A 24712-nucleotide genomic window follows, 5' to 3' on the forward strand; every position below is an offset into this window, starting at 1 on the left:
TCATCAATTTTTAGGGTTTAGACCTAATTCCAAAACTTTTCTAAATCAATCATAACTTTGTCAATTAATCATCAGAATTACAACAATCAACGTTATTGAATTATTAGTCTCACCCTTACCTTGTATGAAGAAATCGCAGCCCTCTCTCTTGGCTTTTTCTCCCTTTTTCTCCAAAAACGTACGTACAACAATGTTTTTCTAAAACTAGGTCTAACCTTTTTATATCTCCTCTTAATTACTTATCTTATCTCACTTTCTCCCCCAAAACTATCTAAAATATCAAAACAGCCCTCAACTAAATATTTTATATTATTTTTAAATCTTTATTCTATTTAACAATAAAATAAATCCCTTAATCTTATCAAATCTTCCAAAACTCATAACTTATCACGTCATCAATCAAATCACCAAAATCATCGCAAATCATCAAAATATATCAAAATCATGCATATATTATATAATTATAATATAATCACCTAAACTCGATTAAATAAACGATTAAACGAAAGTGGGCGTTACAGCAGCCACCACCACTCCCTCCATATCTCCTTTCTATTCGCATACCCAATTTCTTCGCCTACACAATTTCATTTTTTGGAGAAATTTAATCAGGAACGAAAGGCGTAATTGATTCCAAATCCACAGATTTCTCTCTCACCGACGACGGACTCGGCATAACATCGTTGTGAGCTCTACGAATTATCATTCTTCGCTGTATGTAACGTCCTGCGAGTTTGAGGTGGATTATAAAATTTATCCTCACCACAATCGCATGAAAGTTCATAGCAGTACCCAACATCCTAGGGTGCGTGAATAAAAAAAAACGACCCAGATAAAAAAAATGGAACTTTATGAAATGGGTATTTGGATAAACCTCGAGTGTGGTCAACGATGTTGAGATTAATAGAAAATTCGATAAGAAAGAAGAGGATCTGGAATTGGAAGGTTACACACATCTGTTGTTCTTTTAATTCAAAAGCAACTATTTATTTTTTGTGATTGATTGGTTTTTGTTATAAAGAATTGATTTTGAATTATGGGTGTTGAAATTTTTTTGATTTTGTTCTCAAAAGTTTATGTTTCGAATGCAAAAATACTTAAGTAGTTGTTATGTTTAATGATTTTTGGCATTTGGTTTTGGATTTTTTGGAGTGTGAGTTGATGAAAGTTTGTAACTTTGGAGATGGGTGTGGTTTAGGTTGTAGTTGTAGTAGCAGAATTTTGTGTTGTAGGAATCACAGTGAAGACATTTCAAAGCAAGAAGATGATGATGATTCTGGTTATGGTGGGGCAAATTAAATAAACAAAAAAAAATTATTCTGAAAAAAAAAAAGATGAAGATGATGTTGAATATATGAAGAAGAGGAAGGAAGAAGATGAAGAAAGGGAAATATAATTTAATGGTAGCCTTTTTTTAATCCAATGGTAGTTGTTGTCGGATCACGGTAAGATAGAGTAGTCCTTCATAATCCAATGGTAGTGTTTCTTTAAAAAGATCAAACGGTTAAAATTTAAAAAATTAATGAAGTCTACGGTGGACCACTCTTAAGGTTGGTCTACCATAGACATTTAAAGTTAAACTTAACCGTCAAGGATTTATTTGACCAACGGAGGTAAACTTGAGGGGCCAAAACATGAGTTTTATTACTTATGGGACCAAAATGAAAACTTGAAATTAATTAAGGGATCAAATGACCTATTGATAATGTCTCTATAGTTAGTATTTTTAGAGTCATTTTTAAGTAGTTTTAAGTTAAATTGAATCAATTCAAAGTGTATTTTGGAGTCAAACTGAGATAAAAGAGGATTTTAAAAATATTTAGTTGTGTTAATTATTTTTGTTATTAATTTTCACTAACTAGATGAATTCTTGGAGTTTTTGTTCTCTTAATTTTTAGGTAATAAATTGAGCTGTTGGAGTGAAAAAAAACCAAAGATCATGTTCAACGCATAAGCCAAAGAAGGGCTGAACTTGTTTCCATAAGAAAAGTGCAGAACAAATTTCAATCAGCTTGATGTGGGCCCCGCATGTTAAAATACACACATAAGATTTCTCTTCCTCATATTAGTTCTAACGTGGCACCACATGATAGGCTATAATGCACTCATTTTATTCATGTGGTCCCATCACAACAAGTGACCTTGACATGAAGAAAGAGAGCACGTGATTGGAGGAGTGGAATTAGGTTTCACTTGGAATATAAAAAGGAGGGAGCTGCAACAAATACGAGGGACTTTTGGGAACCAGAGAGAAGAAGCAGCGCATGACAATGGGAAAGGAAGGCAACGACAATTAAAGGGATCCGGATAGAGAACGGCGATGCAGGGTGACGAAAATTTGTCCGGTTTATTCTCTTTTCTTTGTTGTTTACAGTGGCGGATCTTGAGTAAATTTATTAGGGGTGCCAAACCACCATGAAATATATGTAAATCAGTTTCAAGAAATAGATAAAAATAATCACCTGCCGTAGTGGTTTATATTGTTTGAAAGCACCAAGCGGATGCAGGTTCGAATCTCTGCTAGCGGTTTTTTTGAATAAAAAATGTAAATTCGAGAGAAAAATGTCAAAAAAGATGGCGCGAGTGTTGAACTCGCGACCGCTGGGGGGGACCATACGACTAGCTTACCGCTGCGACGAATGAAAACTTGCTGAAATATTATGCATAATATGGTATATATTAAAAACCCAGGGGATGCCATGGCACCCATGGGTCTGTACTAAGATCCGCCACTGGTTGTTTATTTTCTTTATCATGAGTAGCTAATTTTCATGTTGTTAGGGATGAGAGTATCGAGATGACAACTTTTGTTATATGACTTTTTCTGATTATTGAAGAAGTTTATTGAATCATTTTTCTTATCTCTGTTATTAATGCTTTTATTGCTTGGCCGCCTTTAAATTGATATACGGTTTATATTGTGAAACGGAAGTTGAATTTATAAACGCTTTGAAATAAGAAATTCTTGCCTTTGTAATCTAGGAATAGATGCAAACCCTTGAAACCAATTACGAATTCTTGTTCAATCATGCTTAATTCTAATCTTAAATTCACTAAGGAATTAGGGATTATTTTAGGATTAATGATTTTGTCACTAAAGAATTAGGGCAAGAATAAATTAGAGAATTCGGTAATGATACGATAAGTCTATTCAATGGTCATATTCAAGTTGTTAACTGAAGATAGTCATCTGGTGAAACTCATCCCTGACAATCTTATTATTATAGTTCAATCCAATTTTACTTTACTTAATTTTCATTATTGTAATCACACAAATTCAGTACCTTTTTGTTCAATTAAGTTATAAATACTATTCGACAGTATAACGCGATCCTCGAGTTCGACACTCGGTCTTACCGTTTTAATTTTACTACTTGCACGATTTTGTACACTTGCGAAAATCGCTATCACCTATTAAGCCTAAATTCTTAAAATTGTTTGAAAGTTTTCACTTTTTTTTTCATTAAGTTTTCAATTGAGTTTATTGGAAAAGAATTGAGTTTCTTCCTAAAAAATTCAGAAACAAGAATTAGAAGAAAATATGTTAATGATGGTAGTTTTTTTATTTGTTGATAAATGTTTTGATTTATATATATTTGTTGCGTTTTTAAAACAAGTGACATACCTTACCAGTTATCAGCAACCAGTGAAAATATGAGGAAGTTGTTTACACACAAGTGTGTGTGTGTGTGGGTGGTTGAATTGAATGTGTTAAGCTTGATAGCAGCACGTTATGAGTTATATTTTTTTTTTAGCAATATAAGGTGACATTGGCATTGCTTGATTAAAGAGATGTAGAGGAAAAATATTTATTACAAATTATTTTTGTTATAGGAAATTGATCCATTAGTTTGTTTTTGATAAAGTTATAAGATGGCATCAAATGGTGAAAATATGGACGGAGGAATGACTTTTAAATGGACCGAAAATGACCATGAAAAGATTTTTTCTGAGCTTTGTATCAAGTTCATTAGGAAGAACGGCCGTGTATCATTTAGATGGAAGGAGATTAACCAAGAGTTTGAATCTATCATTAAGCGGAAATGTGTGGACAAAACTTTGAAGAATAAGTATGATTATATGAAGAAGGATTGGCGATTGTGGAAATTTTTGAAGTTTGGAGAAACTGGCTTAGGATGGGATCCTCTTACAGGAAAGCTTAGTTGTTCAGATGAGTGGTGGGATAGAAAGATTAAGGTTAGTTTCTTTCATATGTTCATACAATTAAGTTAGAATAAAAAAATGTGAGTAAGATCTCTGATTATTGAAGAAGTTTATTGAATCATTTTTCTTATCTCTGTTATTAATGCTTTTATTGCTTGGCCGCCTTTAAATTGATATACGGTTTATATTGTGAAACGGAAGTTGAATTTATAAACGCTTTGAAATAAGAAATTCTTGCCTTTGTAATCTAGGAATAGATGCAAACCCTTGAAACCAATTACGAATTCTTGTTCAATCATGCTTAATTCTAATCTTAAATTCACTAAGGAATTAGGGATTATTTTAGGATTAATGATTTTGTCACTAAAGAATTAGGGCAAGAATAAATTAGAGAATTCGGTAATGATACGATAAGTCTATTCAATGGTCATATTCAAGTTGTTAACTGAAGATAGTCATCTGGTGAAACTCATCCCTGACAATCTTATTATTATAGTTCAATCCAATTTTACTTTACTTAATTTTCATTATTGTAATCACACAAATTCAGTACCTTTTTGTTCAATTAAGTTATAAATACTATTCGACAGTATAACGCGATCCTCGAGTTCGACACTCGGTCTTACCGTTTTAATTTTACTACTTGCACGATTTTGTACACTTGCGAAAATCGCTATCACCTATTAAGCCTAAATTCTTAAAATTGTTTGAAAGTTTTCACTTTTTTTTCATTAAGTTTTCAATTGAGTTTATTGGAAAAGAATTGAGTTTCTTCCTAAAAAATTCAGAAACAAGAATTAGAAGAAAATATGTTAATGATGGTAGTTTTTTTATTTGTTGATAAATGTTTTGATTTATATATATTTGTTGCGTTTTTAAAACAAGTGACATACCTTACCAGTTATCAGCAACCAGTGAAAATATGAGGAAGTTGTTTACACACAAGTGTGTGTGTGTGTGGGTGGTTGAATTGAATGTGTTAAGCTTGATAGCAGCACGTTATGAGTTATATTTTTTTTTTAGCAATATAAGGTGACATTGGCATTGCTTGATTAAAGAGATGTAGAGGAAAAATATTTATTACAAATTATTTTTGTTATAGGAAATTGATCCATTAGTTTGTTTTTGATAAAGTTATAAGATGGCATCAAATGGTGAAAATATGGACGGAGGAATGACTTTTAAATGGACCGAAAATGACCATGAAAAGATTTTTTCTGAGCTTTGTATCAAGTTCATTAGGAAGAACGGCCGTGTATCATTTAGATGGAAGGAGATTAACCAAGAGTTTGAATCTATCATTAAGCGGAAATGTGTGGACAAAACTTTGAAGAATAAGTATGATTATATGAAGAAGGATTGGCGATTGTGGAAATTTTTGAAGTTTGGAGAAACTGGCTTAGGATGGGATCCTCTTACAGGAAAGCTTAGTTGTTCAGATGAGTGGTGGGATAGAAAGATTAAGGTTAGTTTCTTTCATATGTTCATACAATTAAGTTAGAATAAAAAAATGTGAGTAAGATCTCTACTTTAATGTTTCAATATTTCCCTTTTTAGGAGAAACCCGAGGCTAAAAAGTTTCGTAATAAGTCAATAGATCCTTCACTTGAGGAATTATGGAATCAACTATTTGAAGACAGTTATGCAGATGGGACAGAGAATGTGGCACCCTCTATGGATCCTAATTCTGTTCGACCTGTGAAACATTTGATTGTGAATGTTGAGGATGAAGATGATGAAAGTTGTGGAGAAGATATGAATCATTATGAGAGTGGAGAGGATGTTTATGCTGAATATAATTGTTATGATCCTCGTATCAAGGACTTATTAAATAATGATAGTGCATTTTGGCCTGATTTTATGGAAGGGAGTAGCGGCAGCCAAGTGCCTACCCAAGGTGTTAGAGCTACCCAAGTATCTAGTCAAGGTGATGAAGCTACCAAGTACCTGCCAGACGTGTTGAAGTTAACCAAGTACCTAGCCAAGGAAATGGTACAAAAAAAACTGCATTTACTCTAAAGGTGGCTAAGAAAATCGTCAAGGAAAAGCGGAAAGGAAGACAATCAGGAGGGGCAGCAAAATTAAGCAGTCAAATCGATGCCTTAGTATCAAACACTAGCACTGCAGTGGAGATATTGAATTCTGATGACAGTTTGGGTAAACATCATAACGCTAACTCAACTGTTGCAGCTGCAATCACAGTTATTAATAGGATGTTTGCTGAAAACAATCTGGAAAAAGGGAGTGCTTTGTGGTGTTTTGCACTTACTCTGATTGAGAATGAAGTGAGACGGGACATTTTTATGAACATTGAGGATGATGATGGAAGGAAATCTTGGTTGATGTATATGCAAGCTAATTAGAAGTGATATTTTTTTCACTGTATTGTTTCAATTAGTGTTTTTTTAGTGGATATGTAATATTTAACACTTCTATGAGCATCATATATTTGAATTATGAGATGGGAACTATGTATTTATTTTTCTTTTTAATCATGAGATGGAAATTATTTATTTTTTATTTCTGAATGATTGTTTTTATATGGTTATGGATGTTTTATATCGTTCTTTTACTAGTAGGTACATCATGGATGCTGAACGAAAGCAAAAAAGAAAAAAGGCATGCACTTTTTTGGAGTGTGACATCTTGTGCAATAGCTACATATTACTATAAATATATTTTCAAAAAACCATGCATGACTTCACGTCAAAAAGTAGAAAATTGGGTGCAAGAGATACTAAATAGGCATCCTGTTTGATGTTTGAATGCCTTTAGAATGGAGCAAAACTTATTTAACCAATTATGTGAAGACCTACAATCCAAATATGGATTGAAGGCAAGTAAAAGAATGTCAGTGCAACAAAAAGTGGCGATATTTTTATATATACTTACAAGGGGTGCCTCTAATAGGGATGCTAGAGAGCGGCTTCAACATTCTGGCAAGACTATTAGTAGAGCATTTCAAGGAGTTTTGGAAGCCATTAGGGCAAAAGTTATGGTGCATAAGTTATTTCCTTATGCATCGTGCATAAACACATCACAACCATCAAATTTCTTTTATTTTGAACAAAAATGGTTTTGGCTCACTTTGGGGGTGTAGGAAGCAATTATGTTGGAATTTATGCCCGGTGCATAAGGATTTCCTTATGCACCATAACCACTCCCAGCCATTAGTGGTAGGAGCAAGGGATATATGGGACTTGCACGTGATGTTATAAAACCAAAGGATCCAACTTTTCAATTTGTGCCACCTCAAATTGCTGATGATGAGCGATACATGCCCTATTTCAAGGTAAATAGTAAAATACAAATAGTTTTTTTTCATCTCAAAATGAGCAGCTGATTTAACTTGTGATCATAGGATTGTATTGGATGTATTGACGAGACCCATATCGCTGCATGTATTCCGGAGGCAGATCAAATGCGTTATAGAGGGAGAAAAGGAATCCCTACCTTCAATGTCATGGCCAATTGTGATTTTGATATGTGTTTCACATTTATATCAGTTGGATGGGAGGGATCAGCACATGACACACGTGTTTTCCTTCATGCAATTAACACACCAGCATTAAACTTTACAAAGCCACCACAAGGTATTGTTATTTTAATGTTTTTTTGTGATTAGTTTTTTTTATTATAGCTAATAGAATCTAATTTTTGTTTTCTTTCTTTAATAGGTCGTTATTATTTAGTTGATAAAGGATATCCAAATAAAGAAGGATATTTGGTTCCTTACCCTAAGGTAAGGTATCATCAGTCTCAATTTGAAAATGAGCTCCCAACCAATGCTCAAGAAGCCTTTAATCGTTCACATTCATCTCTTCGAAGTTGTATTGAAAGATCTTTTGGAGTGTTGAAAAAAAGATGGAAAATACTTGGCCAAATGCCAAAGTATAGCGTAGAGACCCAAATTGATGTTATAATTGCTGCATTTGCATTACATAATTATATTCGGATGAACTTGAAGGTGAAAAACACAAGAAGGGGGGGGGGGGGGGTTGAATTGTGTTTTCTTTTTCTCTTAAAAAAGGATTCTTCTTCTGATAAAACTTCAGAAGCAGTTTGATTGCTTCTGATGAAATGATCAGAGTCAGATTGCAGCGGAAAAGAACAGAGCAGAGAAAAGAAAGACAAAGACACAGGCAGTTATCCTGGTTCCTTCCACAACACGGAAGTAGTCCAGTCCCCCTTGCACTTCCAAGGAGATTTCACTATAATCACAAGATTACAACTGCTCAATACTTTCAAAGTATGAGACTTCACAAAACAATGCTCAAGCACACACGCAAGAGTCTTCCAATGCTCAAGCACTAAGCAAGAGACTTCTAATGCTCAAGCACGCAGGCAAGAGACTTCTAATCAAACAAAAATACAGAGAATTGAGTTTGAATTGAACACTTGATATACAATCAGTGGTGTTCACAATACAATACAGAAAAGACTCTAGACTTTGAATTTCTAAGATGTATCAAATCAGTGCAGAAATTCAGTGTGCTTTGTAGAATCAAATTGACAGAGTTTTGGCGCTTTTGAACTTATGTATCTCTATCTAAAATCTTCAAGTCTTCATTCCTTTATATAGAGGTGTGAAAGAGACGTTGAGATAATCAGCACGTCTAAAGAGTCGTTTGAAATCCTTTGATTATCCACCAGTGATCCTTTGCCTGATTTGGGTGTAGTCCTTTGAAGAATAAACTTCAAATTCATTCCCATCTTGAGTGTACAAATTCTGCAGGCATGGCTGTTGTTTTGTCTTGTAGCGTAGACAGAAAACAGAGTAGTGGAGGTAGTGGTTGTACACTTGTACTTTGTCAACTCTATTAACGAGAGACAAGAGCTCAGTGCTATCCATATATCCGTTGATACCTCCCTTTCAATTCTTTGTTCTTCTTTGATAAGACTGAATTGAGAATCAGCAACTTTGAATCTTCAGTTTGATTAAAGGATCAAAAGTAGCTTCTGGTGAAGATATTGCTTCTGATGACTTTCTGCTTCTGATGACGTCATCTCTTCAGGAGCAGTTTAGCTTCAGGAGCAGTTTTCTTCAGATGCTCAGAATTTCTTTTTTTCTTTCCATTGTTCTTCCAAGACCTATTGAAATAACTTGAGTAGCCTTTGGTCCTGTACACTTGAACAATTATTAGTAATAACCAATTGACAATTTTTAATACCTTGTTATCATCAAAACTTAATAAGGTTCATTGTGAAACACATTTTGTTCCAACAATCTCCCCCTTTTTGATGATGACAAACAATAGTATTTAAAATGTTCAATTGTTGTTGATCTAATTAATAAGTTGACTACTGGGACAGAGGTTTGTAAGCTCCCCCTGAGTCTAATAGTTCTTTAAGGTGAGGTTTGTAAGCTCCCCCTAAGTTCTATTCTTATTAATTAAATTTCAATAAAATACTTATAAAATCAAATCAGAAGTATTTAAAAGAAATTTAGAAGTGGTTATAGTAGGGCTCAGTGCCTTAAAAATACTATACATTTACTCCCCCTTTTGTCATCAACAAAAAGAATAGAAACAAAAGAAAGAGTATCAGAGCAAGCAGCATTAAACAGTAAATATCATCAGAGTTAAAGCTTGTAAAACATATTGAAGGTGAAAAAGCACAAGATCCAGAAACAATGATAATATATATAAAGAAGATTAAGATACAAGGACACAGCTACGAAGAACAAAAGTAAAAAACAAGCTAGAGTTGGGTGTGCAACTAAGGTTGGGCTTGCTTATACAACTGTTCTAAGAGATACTTGATCTGATCATCCTTCTTCTGAAGTAGCTCATCCTTTTCCCTCATTCTTCGTTTAAATCCAGCCTGAATTCTAGCAGCCCTAGTGATGTACTCTTCTTCTGGATAGAAAGGAGTGATGTCCAGCAGAGGCACAAAATTCAGCTCTTTCTCCTTAGCTGCTTCATGCATATCATCCAAAAGCTTTTTCAGCATAGCAGAGTGAGATGACACACATTTAGTTCTAAGCTGATCCAGCAGCTCATCAAAGCTCTTCTGTAGATCCATCCACTGATCATAATAGTGAATAGGAAGTGCAGGAACTGTTCTGCGAAGAATCAGTGCCTGAATCTCATCACTAAGTCTAATCAGCTGTTCCTCTATATACTCAGACTCCAGGATATGGTCAGGGATGGGTGAAGGTTCAGTTTGAGTTGTATTTGATGTGGAAGGTTGGTCAGAGGTTAAGTCTATTATAGTGGGTGAATCTGGTTGTTGTTGTTGTTCTGTTGTTTGGTCAGAAGTTGTTTGGTCAGGAGCAACTTGTTCAGAAGCAGTTTGCTCCTGAACAGTTTGCTCAGGGACGGTTTGGGTTTCTGTTTGGGTTTCTGTTTGGGTTTCTGTTTGGGTTTTCAAGACAGTCTTTTCAGAAACTGTCTTAGAGGCCTTAGTGGGTGTTGGTTGCATTTCACCACCTAGATGTTTTTCTAAGTTGTGAAGGGTTGAGGATTCTTGGTGTTGGGGGGTTTCTGAAGTAGTTGCATCTGAAGCTACTTCAGAGGCTTTTTGTGGAGATTGGTTATTTGGTGAGTTTGTTTGGGTAGGTTCAGGTTGTTGTATACTAACAGGTTCTGGAGTATCTGGATATAGTGGATGAGTAGTAGGCAAATTGAATTTCTCACAAAGTTTTATCCTATTTTTTGAAAATTCTATTTGAGTACTCTCATAGTCAAGTGTTCCATACTCTGTTAGTTTGGTAGGTTTGGTTTTTAGAAGCTTGTTTATATGTTGGCTAAGGGGTTGGTCATCTGATTCTGTGGATGATGAAGAGGGTAGAGATAGAGACTGAGTATTAGTTGGAGCTTTAGATGGATTACCTGAGGACTGAGCTTCTGGATGAATTGCTTCTGGAGCTGTTGAAACTGGAACTGATGAAGTTGCTCCTGAAGCTTGCTTATTCTTCAAGGCTTGAGAAAGCAGAGTTGCTCCATACTGAACTGTTTCTAACTCAGACGCTAAAGCAGCAATGTCAGGAGTAGGCACATACCCTGCAGCCTTGAGACGCTCATCTCTTTCTTTCTCAAACACTTCCTTCAACCTTTTCTTTTCTGCTATCTTGGATGCAGAAACCTCTCTAGCGTACTGCCTCATTTCTTCAGTCATTTCAAAACTGGGCATGACTATGGGCTCAGAAGTTGCAGTCCTTTTTGCCTTCTTGGGGCTAGAGTCTTCATCCCAGTTCTCTTCCAGTTCTTTCAACATTTCTTCCCTTCTTCCTTCAGTTGTCTTCAGATTTCTTGTTAAATTAGACCTCTTCCTTTTGATGGTCTGAAGAGCAGCTTCTCTTTTATTTTTGGGACTTGAAGGCTTTTCAGAAGCAGCTTGATCAGAAGCAGCTTGTTCAGAACCAGCTTGTTCAGAAGCAGGCTGTTCTGCTGTTTCTTGAGTACTCCTTGTCCTTTTTCTGATAAGAGGGACATCATCCAAATCCTCCACTTCCTCAAGAATGGTGGACATAGCAGATTTTTCCTTCTTAGCTTTCTTATGCTTCTGAGCACCAACCTCAGTAGCATCTTCAGCAAGGTATTCTTCCTTGGTGATCTGCTTCTTTTTAGATTTTCTGCCTTTGGCCACAGGCAGATCACCACCATACATTTCTTCTGGGATATCTTTCAGGCTGATTTTCTTGTTGTAGCTCTTGTAGTAGTCCAAGATGTAGGCCCTCTGCACATCCAGGGGATCTTTCTTGCAGATAGGGATGTGATGAGTGACTAGATCAGATATGACATCAGATTCATGCATATCTGTATCTAGTTTCTTGCAAGTTGAAATCAGTCTCATCTTGACTAGAGTTGCCCCATTGATTATTTTTCCTGTGACTGCTCCCAGCTTCTGATTATCATAAATACCCACGTCTTTCAGGGCACTTAGGAGTCCTCCTTCTTGAAAGATTATGGAGAGCAGCCTTCCATAGGGAACAAACTTCCTGTTCTCCATCTGGCTCTTCTTGAGTTCCTTGATCATGTATTTAAACATATACTTGGGAACGTTCATTGTTGTTTCCTGAGAGATGGTGTGATGCAGAAAGACTTTGTGACCAAGTGAAGGTTGATCATTTCCTCCACCTTTGGGAAAAATGTTTTCATTTTGGATCTTCAGCAGCATTTTCTTTTCCATGCTTAAGGTGCTGTAAGGCTTAGCATCCTTTGATCCGTAGATAGTGTTGTTTACTATTTCCTTCCAAGGGCTTGTTCTGGGGTTAGGAATCTCTTCTCCATCGTATGTCCCAGAAGCATCCCTTCTCATGGCTTGAGCAATCACATGCTCATTGATTGTTACAGGAATCCCCATGACGTTTGATCTAATCTCAGTCCCAGTGAAGGCGAGTAGACCCATTTCTTCTCTGGTTTTTCCCTCCAAAGTAGGATCAACCAGAATCATCTGAGCTTCTTCCTGTTTAGCAGCAACTTTGTCAAACACTGAAGCTCTTACCCAGAATTGTCTGACAAGCACTTCATAAGTAGGACCGTTGAGAAGACTGAAGTAACTCATCAGCTTCTGCTTTTTGTAGAATCTTACCAAGTCGCATCCATGATGAGTTAGAGAAGTGAAATCCACTGGATTTTCCGCTTGAATGATTAGATCCCATTCCTCAATCGACATAGTTCTTCCTTTGATTTCATAAGCAGGAGTATCTATATCCATATTCGATGAAGAACCACCGGCAGAACTTGAAGATGCCATGATTTTAAGTAGAATTAGGGTTCTAAGGTGTTTTGAGAGGTTGAGAGAATGTGCTTACTTACACAGAGGGTTGAGAAGAAATTAGAAAGTGTTTGTTGTGAAGTGAGAAGTGTGTGAAATGACTTAGTGTTTTTTATTAAAACATTTGTAATTCAGAAGGGACAAACAAACACAGCATTAATGACAAATTGGGGGCGCGTGAAAGTATGTTAAAAAGCGAATAAAAAATCATTGCCCTTTTTGTTATACTCCAATACAAATAGACCACGTCAGAGACTCTTCAGAAAACTACCTTTTGGGTAATGGGACAGCTGTTACATAAAGTAATTGCCAACGTTCCCACTAACCAAGCTATTCAGAAGCAAAGAATAACACTTCTGAAGTTTTAGTGCTGACGTCATCTTCAGAAGCACATTTTCCTCAGAACCTCAGTTAAGAGCTTCTGATGAACCAAAATGCTCCTGAATAAACTTCAGAACCAAACTTCTTATTCAGAGGCAAGCAATTTTTTAAACAGACACAAAATGCATGTTCAAATTTTTCTTAATAAAATCAAATCTTTCAACAGACAAAGGTTTTGTAAATATATCAGCCCATTGATGTTCAGTATCAATGAATTGTATATCTAAAATTCCTTTTTGAACATAGTCTCTGATAAAATGGTGTTTGATTTCAATATGCTTGGCTCTTGAATGTAGAATTGGATTCTTTGACAAACAAATAGCAGCAGTATTATCACAATAAATGGGAATACTGTTAGCATTGATCTGATAGTCTTCCAACTGATGTTTCATCCAAAGTAGTTGTGTGCAACAACTTGCAGCTGAAATGTACTCTGCTTCTGCTGTAGACATAGCAATAGTTGCTTGTCTTTTGCTTGCCCAGGATATCAGATTCTCTCCCAGGAATTGACAATTTCCACTGGTTGATTTTCTTTCAATCCTATCACCAGCATAATCAGCATCACAGAATCCAATCAACTTATAATCTAGGGATTTCCTATACAGGAGTCCAAGATTAGTTGTTCCTTTCAGATACCTGAAGATTCTCTTAACTGCAGTTAAATGAGATTCTCTAGGATCTGATTGAAATCTTGCACACAAGCATACACTGAATAAAATATCAGGTCTAGATGCAGTGAGGTATAACAGAGAACCAATCATACCTCTGTATAGCTTCTGGTCTACTACTGTTCCAGTATCTTCTTTGCTTAAGGTGCAGGTTGGATGCATTGGAGTGTTCATCACTTTACAATCTTCTAGCTTGAACTTCTTCAGAAGCTCCTTTGTATATTTTGTTTGATGAACATATACTCCTTCTTTACTTTGGTTGATTTGAATTCCCAGAAAGAATTTCAATTCTCCCATCATACTCATTTCAAATTCATCCTGCATTAACTTAGAAAATTCTTTGCAAAGAGATGCATTAGTAGAACCAAATATTATATCATCAACATATATTTGCACAATCAAAATATCTTTCTTAAGAGTCCTTCTGAAGAGTGTTGTGTCAACTTGTCCTCTTTCAAAATCATTTTTAATTAAGAAATTACTTAGTCTATCATACCAAGCTCTGGGAGCTTGTTTCAAGCCATATAGTGATTTCTTAAGTTTATAAACATGGTCAGGATGCTTAAGATCCTCAAACCCAGGAGGTTGTTTAACATACACTTCTTCTTCAATGACACCATTAAGAAAAGCACTTTTGACATCCATTTGATATAATATTATGCCATGATTAATTGCGTAGGATAGAAGTAACCTGATTGCTTCCAATCTTGCAACTGGAGCAAATGTTTCAGTGTAATCAATGCCTTCTTGTTGACTGTAGCCTTGAGCAACAAGTCTGGCTTTGTTTCTGGTTACTTCTCCTTGTTCATTCAGCTTGTTTCTGAATACCCATTTTGTTCCAATAATGTTCTTCTGAGAAGGTTTGGGTACCAGATCCCACACATCATTCCTTTGGAATTGATTTAGCTCTTCTTGCATAGCTAATATCCATCCATCATCTGAGAGAGCTTCTTCAACAGTTTTAGGCTCAATTATTGAAAGCAGTCCTATTAAAGACTCTTCTTGTCTAAAATGTGATCTTGTTCTTCTAGGACTATCTTTGCTTCCAATGATTAACTCCTCAGGATGTGAAGATTTGTGCTTGAATTTAGGTTGAATAACCTGCTGAGTGTTATCTTGAAAGTCCTCAGAAGCACTTTCATTCTGTACTTTTGGGCTAGGTTCTGCTTCTGAATTAGACTCAGCTTCTGGAGTGATTTCAGCTTCTGGACAAGATTCAACTTCTGTATACTTTTCAGAATCAGAAGGTTGATCAGATTCTGATGCATCTTCAGAATCAGTTGTACCTGCATTACTTTCACTTTGCTCTGAAGTTTTACTTCCAGGCTCTCTATCATCAAATTTTACATGCATAGATTCTTCAACACATTGTGTTTCTGAATTATACACTCTGTATGCCTTTGACCTTTCAGAGTAACCTAAAAAGATTCCTCTTTGAGCCTTGGCATCAAATTTCTTCAGATAGTCTTTAGTGTTTAAGATGTAACAAGTACATCCAAACTGATGAAAGTAAGAGATATTGGGTCTTCTTCCTTTAAAGAGTTCATATGCTGTTTTCTCCAACATAGGTCTGATATAGATCCTATTTTGAATATAACATGAAGTATTGACTGCTTCTGCCCAAAAATGTTTAGCTAAGTTGTTTTCATGGATCATGGTTCTGGCCATTTCTTGTAAGGTTCTGTTCTTTCTTTCTACAACCCCATTTTGTTGTGGAGTTCTAGGAGAAGAAAACTCATGGAGAATCCCATGTTTTTCACAAAAAAGTTCAAATGGCTCATTTTCAAATTCTCCACCATGATCACTTCTGACTTTCAAAATTTTCAATTCTTTTTCAGATTGTATTTGAGTGCAGAAGCTGCTAAACACTTCACATGCATAGTCTTTACTTTTAATGAATTTTACCCAAGTCCATCTGCTGTAATCATCAACAATGACTAATCCGTATTTACTTCCATATAAAGATGCAGTGTTAACTGGACCAAAAAGATCAATATGGAGTAATTCTAAGGGTCTGGAGGTTGATATAATGTCCTTAGATTTGAAAGAACTTTTCACAATTTTCCCTTTCTGACATGCACCACAAAGTGCATCTGAATGATAATCAATGTTAGGCAATCCTTTGACCAGTTGTAACTTGCTAATTTTAGAAATTAATCTCCAATTAGCATGTCCCAACCTTTTATGCCATACCCATTTTTTATCATTCATTGACAGAAGGCAAACTACCTTCTGATCAGCCAGATCAGAGAAATTTATTTTATAGACATTCTCAACTCTCTTTCCCTTGAATGTAATGGATTTGTCATCCTTGTTGACTAGTGTGCAGTTGGTCTTACTGAACGTTACATCATACCCATTGTCACAAAATTGACTAATGCTCAATAGGTTATGCTTCAGACCATCTACTAGCCACACATTATTAATTGAGATGGAGGAATTACCAATAGTACCTGTACCAATGATCTTTCCAGTTTGGTTGCCACCAAACTTCACTTCTCCTCCATCTTTCATTGTAAGGGTAAGGAACAAAGCTTTCTCTCCAGTCATGTGCCTTGAACATCCGCTGTCTAGGTACCATGACCTTTGTTTCTCTCTTGCCCTTAAGCACACCTGCATTTTTGGCCAATTCAGATTTAGGTACCCATATCTTCATGGGTCCTTTTGGGTTAGTTTTGGAGGTTTTACTTTTCCTCCCTTGTACCTTAGGGTGAATGCTGAGTGGCTTCTGATCATTCAATACTTTAGGTTTGACACCTTTTGGTATTGTTTTCTCAGAAGCAGTAGCTGCTTTGTTCTTCTGATCCTTTTGTTTTGGAATTTTAGATTCTGGTTTAATCAGATTCTGATGAACAGGTTCTGATCTTTTCAGAATTTTAATCTTTTGACTCTTAGGATCAGATTTTGTCATTACCTTGATCTTAAGATTCTCTGGCTTTGATGTGATCTTAGCCTGTGAACCTGAAGCTTCAGGTTTTGACTGAACAGCAGTTATAGCATTTGTACCTTCAGGCACAAAGGTGGATTTCAATCCATCCTTGATACAATCACAGTAGCTCTTGAGACTGTATTCTTTGGATTTCTCCTCAGAATATCCAATCCCTTTGCCTTTGTTCTTGTATGTGCTGTAGATCATAGAAGCAACTTTGCTTCTGTCTATTCCAGCCATAATAAAATCATCCAAGGCAATCTCATGTTTATTGCCTGAACCTTTATCACATTTTTCTTGTAGCTTCTGACAAAGACTCTTGAGTCTATCTTCATATGTTGTTGATATGAGGTTAAACCCTTTGAGTTCTTCTTCAGAAGCTTTCAGTTCCAATAGAGTTGATTTTTGTTGTTTCATCAAATCAACATATTTTTCTTTTAAATCTGTCAACTCATTGGTTCTGTGTTCAAACAGTGATAAAAGTTCTTTTAGAGAATCAACAAGTTCTTGTCTAGGGATTTTGGAATATACCTCATTTTCATCTTCTGAATCTGATTCAGCTTCTGATACTGCTTCTGATGATACTGTTGCCACTAACCCAACGGCTGCCTTAGCATCATCATCAGCTTCTTCTTTATCAGAACCAGATTCACTATCCAAATCTTCCCAGGTCGCCATCAAGCTCTTTTTGATTTGCTTTTTGAATTTACTGGAGTTGAAGCTTGATTTCTTGGATTTGCCTTTAAACTTCTCCTTCTGAAGATCAGGGCAATCAGCAATGAAATGACCAGGCTTCTTACAATTGAAGCATCCCTTCTGATCTTCTTTCTTGAAGTTCTTGTAGCTACCTCTCTTGCTCAAAAATTTCTTCTGCTTCCTTGCCAGATACTCAAGCTTGTTGGACAGCATAGCCATCTTTACAGATTGATCTTCATCAGAATCTCCATCAGGTGATTCTTCTTCAGATTCACTGGCTTTGTAGGCTTTGGAAGACTTTGAGGTCTTTCCTTTAGATGGTAAAGCAATGGATTTACTCTTCTTAGAGGTTTCATGCTCATTTAAACTCATTTCATGCACTTTGAGTGAGCTAACAAGATCTTCAACACTTAAAGTATTTAGATCCTTAGCTTCCTCAATAGCAGTTACTTTGGGTCTCCATCTTGAAGGTAAGCTTCTCAAAATCTTACTAACATGATCAGAGGCAACATAGCTTTTCTTCAGTATTTGCAATCCAGAAACTAAAGTTTGAAATCTTGAGTACATTTCTTCTATACTCTCATCATCCTTCATTCTGAAAAGTTCATACTGATGAACTAGCATCAAAGCTTTAGCCTCTTTTACTTTCTTGCTGCCTTCAAAGTTTGCACATAGAGAAGCAAACATGGCCTTCGCAGTAGATTTGTCACTCATTTTCATGTATTCGGTGCGAGGTATAGAAGCCACAATGATTCCTCTTATCTTGTGATGTTTCTTATAAAGCTTCTTCTGAGCAGGAGTATGTATTCTTCTGTCTATAGCAGCTCCTTCTTCATCCAAATCCAGATCATCAACTCCATCTTCCAGTATATCCCATAGCTCTTCATCCAATCCCATGATAAAGCTGTACATATTAGTTTTCCACCATGAAAACTCTTCTGGATCTCCATTAAACTTTGGAGCTTTTCCAGAGTCTGTTTTCTTGTCAGCAGTATCATAGTCATGCTTGACACTTGTGTATTTTGGAGTAACTGATTCCTCATCTCCAGACATGTTTTTCTAATAGATCTTGAACTGTAACACGGTTAAGTGCTGTGATAACAGAGCAAGCTCTGATACCAATTGAAGGTGAAAAACACAAGAAGGGGGGGTTGAATTGTGTTTTCTTTTTCTCTTAAAAAAGGATTCTTCTTCTGATAAAACTTCAGAAGCAGTTTGATTGCTTCTGATGAAATGATCAGAGTCAGATTGCAGCGGAAAAGAACAGAGCAGAGAAAAGAAAGACAAAGACACAGGCAGTTATCCTGGTTCCTTCCACAACACGGAAGTAGTCCAGTCCCCCTTGCACTTCCAAGGAGATTTCACTATAATCACAAGATTACAACTGCTCAATACTTTCAAAGTATGAGACTTCACAAAACAATGCTCAAGCACACACGCAAGAGTCTTCCAATGCTCAAGCACTAAGCAAGAGACTTCTAATGCTCAAGCACGCAGGCAAGAGACTTCTAATCAAACAAAAATACAGAGAATTGAGTTTGAATTGAACACTTGATATACAATCAGTGGTGTTCACAATACAATACAGAAAAGACTCTAGACTTTGAATTTCTAAGATGTATCAAATCAGTGCAGAAATTCAGTGTGCTTTGTAGAATCAAATTGACAGAGTTTTGGCGCTTTTGAACTTATGTATCTCTATCTAAAATCTTCAAGTCTTCATTCCTTTATATAGAGGTGTGAAAGAGACGTTGAGATAATCAGCACGTCTAAAGAGTCGTTTGAAATCCTTTGATTATCCACCAGTGATCCTTTGCCTGATTTGGGTGTAGTCCTTTGAAGAATAAACTTCAAATTCATTCCCATCTTGAGTGTACAAATTCTGCAGGCATGGCTGTTGTTTTGTCTTGTAGCGTAGACAGAAAACAGAGTAGTGGAGGTAGTGGTTGTACACTTGTACTTTGTCAACTCTATTAACGAGAGACAAGAGCTCAATGCTATCCATATATCCGTTGATACCTCCCTTTCAATTCTTTGTTCTTCTTTGATAAGACTGAATTGAGAATCAGCAACTTTGAATCTTCAGTTTGATTAAAGGATCAAAAGTAGCTTCTGGTGAAGATATTGCTTCTGATGAAAACTTTTGCTTCTGATGACTTTCTGCTTCTGATGACGTCATCTCTTCAGGAGCAGTTTAGCTTCAGGAGCAGTTTTCTTCAGATGCTCAGAATTTCTTTTTTTCTTTCCATTGTTCTTCCAAGACCTATTGAAATAACTTGAGTAGCCTTTGGTCCTGTACACTTGAACAATTATTAGTAATAACCAATTGACAATTTTTAATACCTTGTTATCATCAAAACTTAATAAGGTTCATTGTGAAACACATTTTGTTCCAACAGAACTCACATGATGACTTACTCTTTACTATGGTCGAGCATAATCCAAATTACAGGGGTGATGAAGAACTTCCAGATGTTTATGATGCTGACACAAACAATGAAATTCCAGAGGATAGATCAACTACATGAAAGAGACTCGTAACAATATAGCCAAGTTAATATGGAAATGATAGTAATAGGCATGTTTTTAATATTATTATGTCATATGTATTTAAAGGATCTGTTTTTTTTTTCTTCTAAGTTATTTGGCAAGTTTGATTTATGGTGTTTGGTTGTAATACATTTTATTAATTAAAATTAAAATTGAGCCTTGAATCTTGTTCAATAATTCGTTTGATCCATGATGTTGATTTTAATGTTGTGTACATGAATTAAGGTTTTGTGTGTCTCTCTTCGTTGGATTTCCTCGTGCTCTTTCTGCTACTGTAACAGAAGAGAATGTATCTGTTGCTCTATGATTCTGATACAATATTTACTAGAGTTATAAAAGCCTTCAAAATGGGGAGCTGACAGTAGCTCTGTGGGACGGTTTGATGTTGTTGCGGCTGCTTGGTGCTGTTTGCAGCAGGCGTTTTGCTTCCTATGTTTTGGTTCTTTTGGGACCACGCTGCTATTTGGTTTTTTTTTTTTTTCCTTCTGTCTACAGGCTTTGTTTTTGGAGTTTTCATTGTATTAGGTGATGACAACAGCTCCTGGTGTTTTTGTGGTGTGCCTTTTGGTTTGGTTGTGTTATGCCAGACTTGTTTTTGGCCTCTTTATGTATTTTTCAATTGGTACCGGTCCAATTCTCTACCTATTATTTCTAAGCTATCTGAGGAAGTAAATTTCTTAAATGGATGTGGGTTAGAAAGAAAAAAAAAATCATTTTTATTTTATTTTAAATCAATGTCTTGAAGATACACAAAGTCTAATATAATTCTTTAGATTTGTAAAATGATAATTTAGTCACTTAAATCAAACGTATATGATCACATTTATCCCTTTTCAAATTTAGCATTATAGTATGTTTATTTTGATGTATGAAGAAGGGACCAAATACAATACTTAACTTTCATAGGTTTTGATGAATATTCATTTTCAAAGGTTATATATATTTTTTTTGACATAATTTTGATTTTTTTTTTAAATTAAATAGTCATGTACTTTTAGGTCATTTTATATATATAACAACTAATTTTATCAAACACACTATTTTTAATAAGCAAGTTTTTCAGCTATCAGCTAGCTTATGACTTCTTTTTACCAAACAGAGCTTTAATTTGTAAATGTAAATACAAAGATGTTTATAGTTAAAATGTATTTGTTTAACTTACAATTTATTTTGTGACAATATAAATAATTTTACAACATAACTAACTTAGTTTTTAGTGAGATAAACTTCAACTTCTCTCTAAACTTTTTTTCTCTTTCGTTCATTGAGGAGCGTTGGTTTTAGGTCATTTTTGACCTAGAAACACCCCTCTACATTTTTTTTGTCTTTTATTTCAATTTAAATAAGTGGTTTCACACATATCAAGTTTTTTGTTTTTTTTGTGATTTCGTCGTCTAAGTACGACGTTGTGTTGTTCGTCGTCTTGTGCGGTATTTGATTTCGCGTTTTGTCGCGGTGTTTGTTTATTTCCTATTGAAAGATCGGCATCAGTCAATTACAAATTCAACCAATGATTTGGGCGTCAATGTTGAAGATCCGGAAGCATGTGAATTTCGGTGACTTAGGTTTTATCATATTATTTGTAGATATTTTTCCGTTTTATGCTATTAACTTGGGTGCTGTGAGTTTGTTCGTAGATTCACCTTTTACGTTTTTAGCGATGTTTTGTATCTAATGTAATCTATCTATTTGAATGAATGAATATTATTTTGTTTTTGTCAAAAAAAAAAAACTTGAAAAATTTTGATATATGAATTGTGTTTGGACGTCCGTTCAACAACCGGTTAAGTTACAAAATCAATACTATTTTTTTTTTCCTTTTGTTGATGATTAAGTTACACAATCAATACTAATTTTTTCTTTTTGTTGATTTTATATTGATTGAATCAATAAACTATTTAAAAATGATTTAATTTATATCTACTGCGAGTTTTTATTTTTTTTATTTTTTATATTATCAATCAATCAGAACTTTCGTATCATTAAAAAACATTTTTTTTGTGGTACAAATTAAAAAGCATATTTGATTTCAACTATAGTAACTACTAACATTAAACATATGATTTGTTCAAAATAAAATTAAACATATGATTGGTTGTGGTTTGTTGATAAATTAAAACTTTTTACACCAATATTATATCACAATTAAACTCTTTTAAACATCAAAATAATTAAAGCAAAATGTGACCAAATGATACCAAACTCAGTTGTGTAGATACGAAACTTGGATTGGAAGGAGACAACTATGTCTATAAAATACAATTTAATAATTCAATGTATTTTGTTGTACATGAACAATTGAAAAAGAAAGAAACAAATGGTAGAGAACGAAGGAACAACTAACAAAAACATAAAACTAATGTTGCTTGCAGCCTCTTATGGTCAAACCAATCTAACAAAAAAAGAAATAAATAAACCAACAATTGTTTTAATATGTGGTCTCATTGGAGATCCTTCCAGCAAAAAACAGAGTCCTCCATTAATGTATCATCCTTAATATCGATTAGACATAATCAAACTCAAGAAAACAAAAACAAAAACAAAAACAAAACAATATATATTCAAGGAGATATCAATCCAGAACTATTTTGTTCCTTGCAATAACGTAGCTGCAATGAGATTTGTCTCTCTAACAAAAGTTGTCGTCTGAAATTAGCTATGAAAATTTCCGATCTTTTATCAATGTCATCCTCATCTGAAGGGAAACTTATTGTCCTTTGAAGACAAGGAGATGGAGAAACAGAACCCTCTGAATCAGTTTCCTCCGAAGAACACATCATCAATCCCGGACGATCGTTGAAACTTAGTTGTCGATTACTCAAAGAAGCACCACGAAGCATTTTTGCAGCGTTCCATGTGTGGTTGAGTATGGTGGAGCTTATAAGAAGCTTCACCTTTTGCACCGCCGTTCTAAGGCGGCTTAGTAAAGACTTGTTCTGCTTTTGATTGTGTGTGCTCATGTTGTAAAAGATTGAAGAGTTTGTGTGCAAATGATTATTATTGTAGGTGGGTGAAAGATTATTTATAGGAGTAAGTTCAAAGATGGAGTGTTTGAATGTGAATATATTAAATTAAAGGAATTTTTGTAGATTAATTAAACGATAAATAAACTTGATGGTTGGTTAAGGAAAGTGGTGCTGGAAAATGGAAATTTCGTGTAGAAATAGATTACCGTGTACTAGTTATCAACACGGCTACGGTTTGAAAGCTTGGTTCAATTACTAATTAATGTATTCTATATACTAATCAAAGTTTGACTGTTTCGTATTTAGCTGCATGAAGAGTATTAGGCAAGAATGAATTGAAAAGAGAAAATTTGTAACTATGGTCAGTAAAGATTTCATTCACTTTAGTTCAAATTAGTAAGAAACTCCAAATATCCCCATTTCTCTTCTAACGTTTATTTTTACCTCCTTTGTGTTAGACCATGTTATTTATTTACTAAACTTGTGAAGTCTAAAAAGACTTTACAAAGACAGAGTAACCGGTGTATTATCTAAAATGCTATTTTAATAAGATCTATTTTATTTTTTTTGAGAGAATTTTAATAAGATCTATTAAACGGTTTCAAAATGGTGAATCGAGACTCAATGACTTTAAGACGGAAAAGTGGGATCATATAAAAAATCTAATTCGAGAGACACCAATTTTAAAATGCATCATTAACTATAGAGAATTTTAAGCAGTTTTTGCCGATTTTTCAAGGCATCATCACATATTTTTAAAAAAAATATTATATCTAATTAATTATTATTCTTTAATGGATTAGAAACTGATATTTTATGGTACTTGATCAGAAGGTAGCTGCCGGTGCTTTCTTTAATGTGGTGGTTCACGGTGGTGAGAGTACTTTAGTGAGCGTTGGACTGAACGGGGGATGTGTACCTGCAGACACTCCGATACTCAAGTCAGTAGATGTTCAGAATTGGGGGTTTGAGAGTGAAAAAGATTCTACCTTGGAGGCTGGGAGAAACATCCTATTTATAGAGGTGGGTGAATGTAGAGCCGCTGTAATGGCACACGTGTGTCCGGCAGTTACGAAATCGTGAGAAGTGTAATTGACGGTGAGATATTTGAGGGAACGTGGGAAAGAGACGTTATTGTTTGTTTGAACATGTCTCAGTTGCTCTGAGCATCCCCCTTGCGGATAAGGGGTGTGTTGTGAGTAAATTATCAAATGTAGCATTTGGGCTTGGTTTGTTGTTGGCCCAAGCAATTGAACTCAAGTCTTTGACCGGTTCATAACAGTACTCTACTAAAACTGTTGTGTTTTTTTTTTCTTTCTTTTTATAGAAATGTGAGTGAAAAAAATTACTCTCTTTTTATTTTTAATGGTTTGATACTTTTCTTTATACTGATTAGTAATATATTTAAAATGAAAAATAAAGATTGAAGAAATGTAGTTAGATATTCTTATACTTTTGATGACCAAATGTAAGAGCTTTTTCCCTATAAAAGTGAATATATAAATATGAAAAAAGTTTAATTTGTCAATATCAAATAGGTTGAAAATTTCCTTAAAAAAAAGAGGTGGAAAATTTGGATTTCCATGTGTGCTATTGATTTTTTTGCAAAACATTGGATTTGGTCAACAGTATTTTGG

At 35.0% G+C, this 24712-nt stretch overlaps 2 protein-coding genes and 1 pseudogene across 2 annotated transcripts; 2 read left to right on the top strand and 1 right to left on the bottom strand.

Moving 5' to 3' along the window:
* Positions 1-5273: 5273 nt before the first annotated feature.
* Positions 5274-6565, top strand: LOC11428367 (uncharacterized). The gene is made up of 2 exons (XM_024782960.2): positions 5274-5629; positions 5722-6565. Exons 1-2 carry the CDS (start codon positions 5306-5308, stop codon positions 6181-6183), a joined length of 786 nt encoding a protein of 261 aa, XP_024638728.2. The 5' UTR covers positions 5274-5305; the 3' UTR covers positions 6184-6565.
* Positions 6566-6859: 294 nt separating this feature from the next.
* Positions 6860-20128, top strand: LOC112420974 (protein ALP1-like; annotated as a pseudogene).
* A 2205-nt stretch (positions 20129-22333) lies between these two features.
* On the bottom strand, positions 22334-23244 carry LOC11441777 (uncharacterized). Its single transcript, XM_003610098.4, has one exon. It carries the CDS (start codon positions 23067-23069, stop codon positions 22671-22673), a length of 399 nt encoding a protein of 132 aa, XP_003610146.1. The 5' UTR covers positions 23070-23244; the 3' UTR covers positions 22334-22670.
* Positions 23245-24712: the final 1468 nt, after the last annotated feature.

The sequence above is a fragment of the Medicago truncatula genome, chromosome 4, assembly GCF_003473485.1.
Source record: "Medicago truncatula cultivar Jemalong A17 chromosome 4, MtrunA17r5.0-ANR, whole genome shotgun sequence".
Classification (NCBI taxonomy): Eukaryota; Viridiplantae; Streptophyta; class Magnoliopsida; order Fabales; family Fabaceae; genus Medicago; species Medicago truncatula.

Coding starts and splice junctions, on each gene's coding strand:
- LOC11428367 (XM_024782960.2), top strand. CDS start 5,306: ATGGCATCAAATGGTGAAAATATGGACGGAGGAATGACTTTTAAATGG. Junction 5,630..5,721: donor GGTGGGATAGAAAGATTAAG/GTTAGTTTCTTT, acceptor TTCCCTTTTTAG/GAGAAACCCGAGGCTAAAAA.
- LOC11441777 (XM_003610098.4), bottom strand. CDS start 23,069: ATGAGCACACACAATCAAAAGCAGAACAAGTCTTTACTAAGCCGCCTT.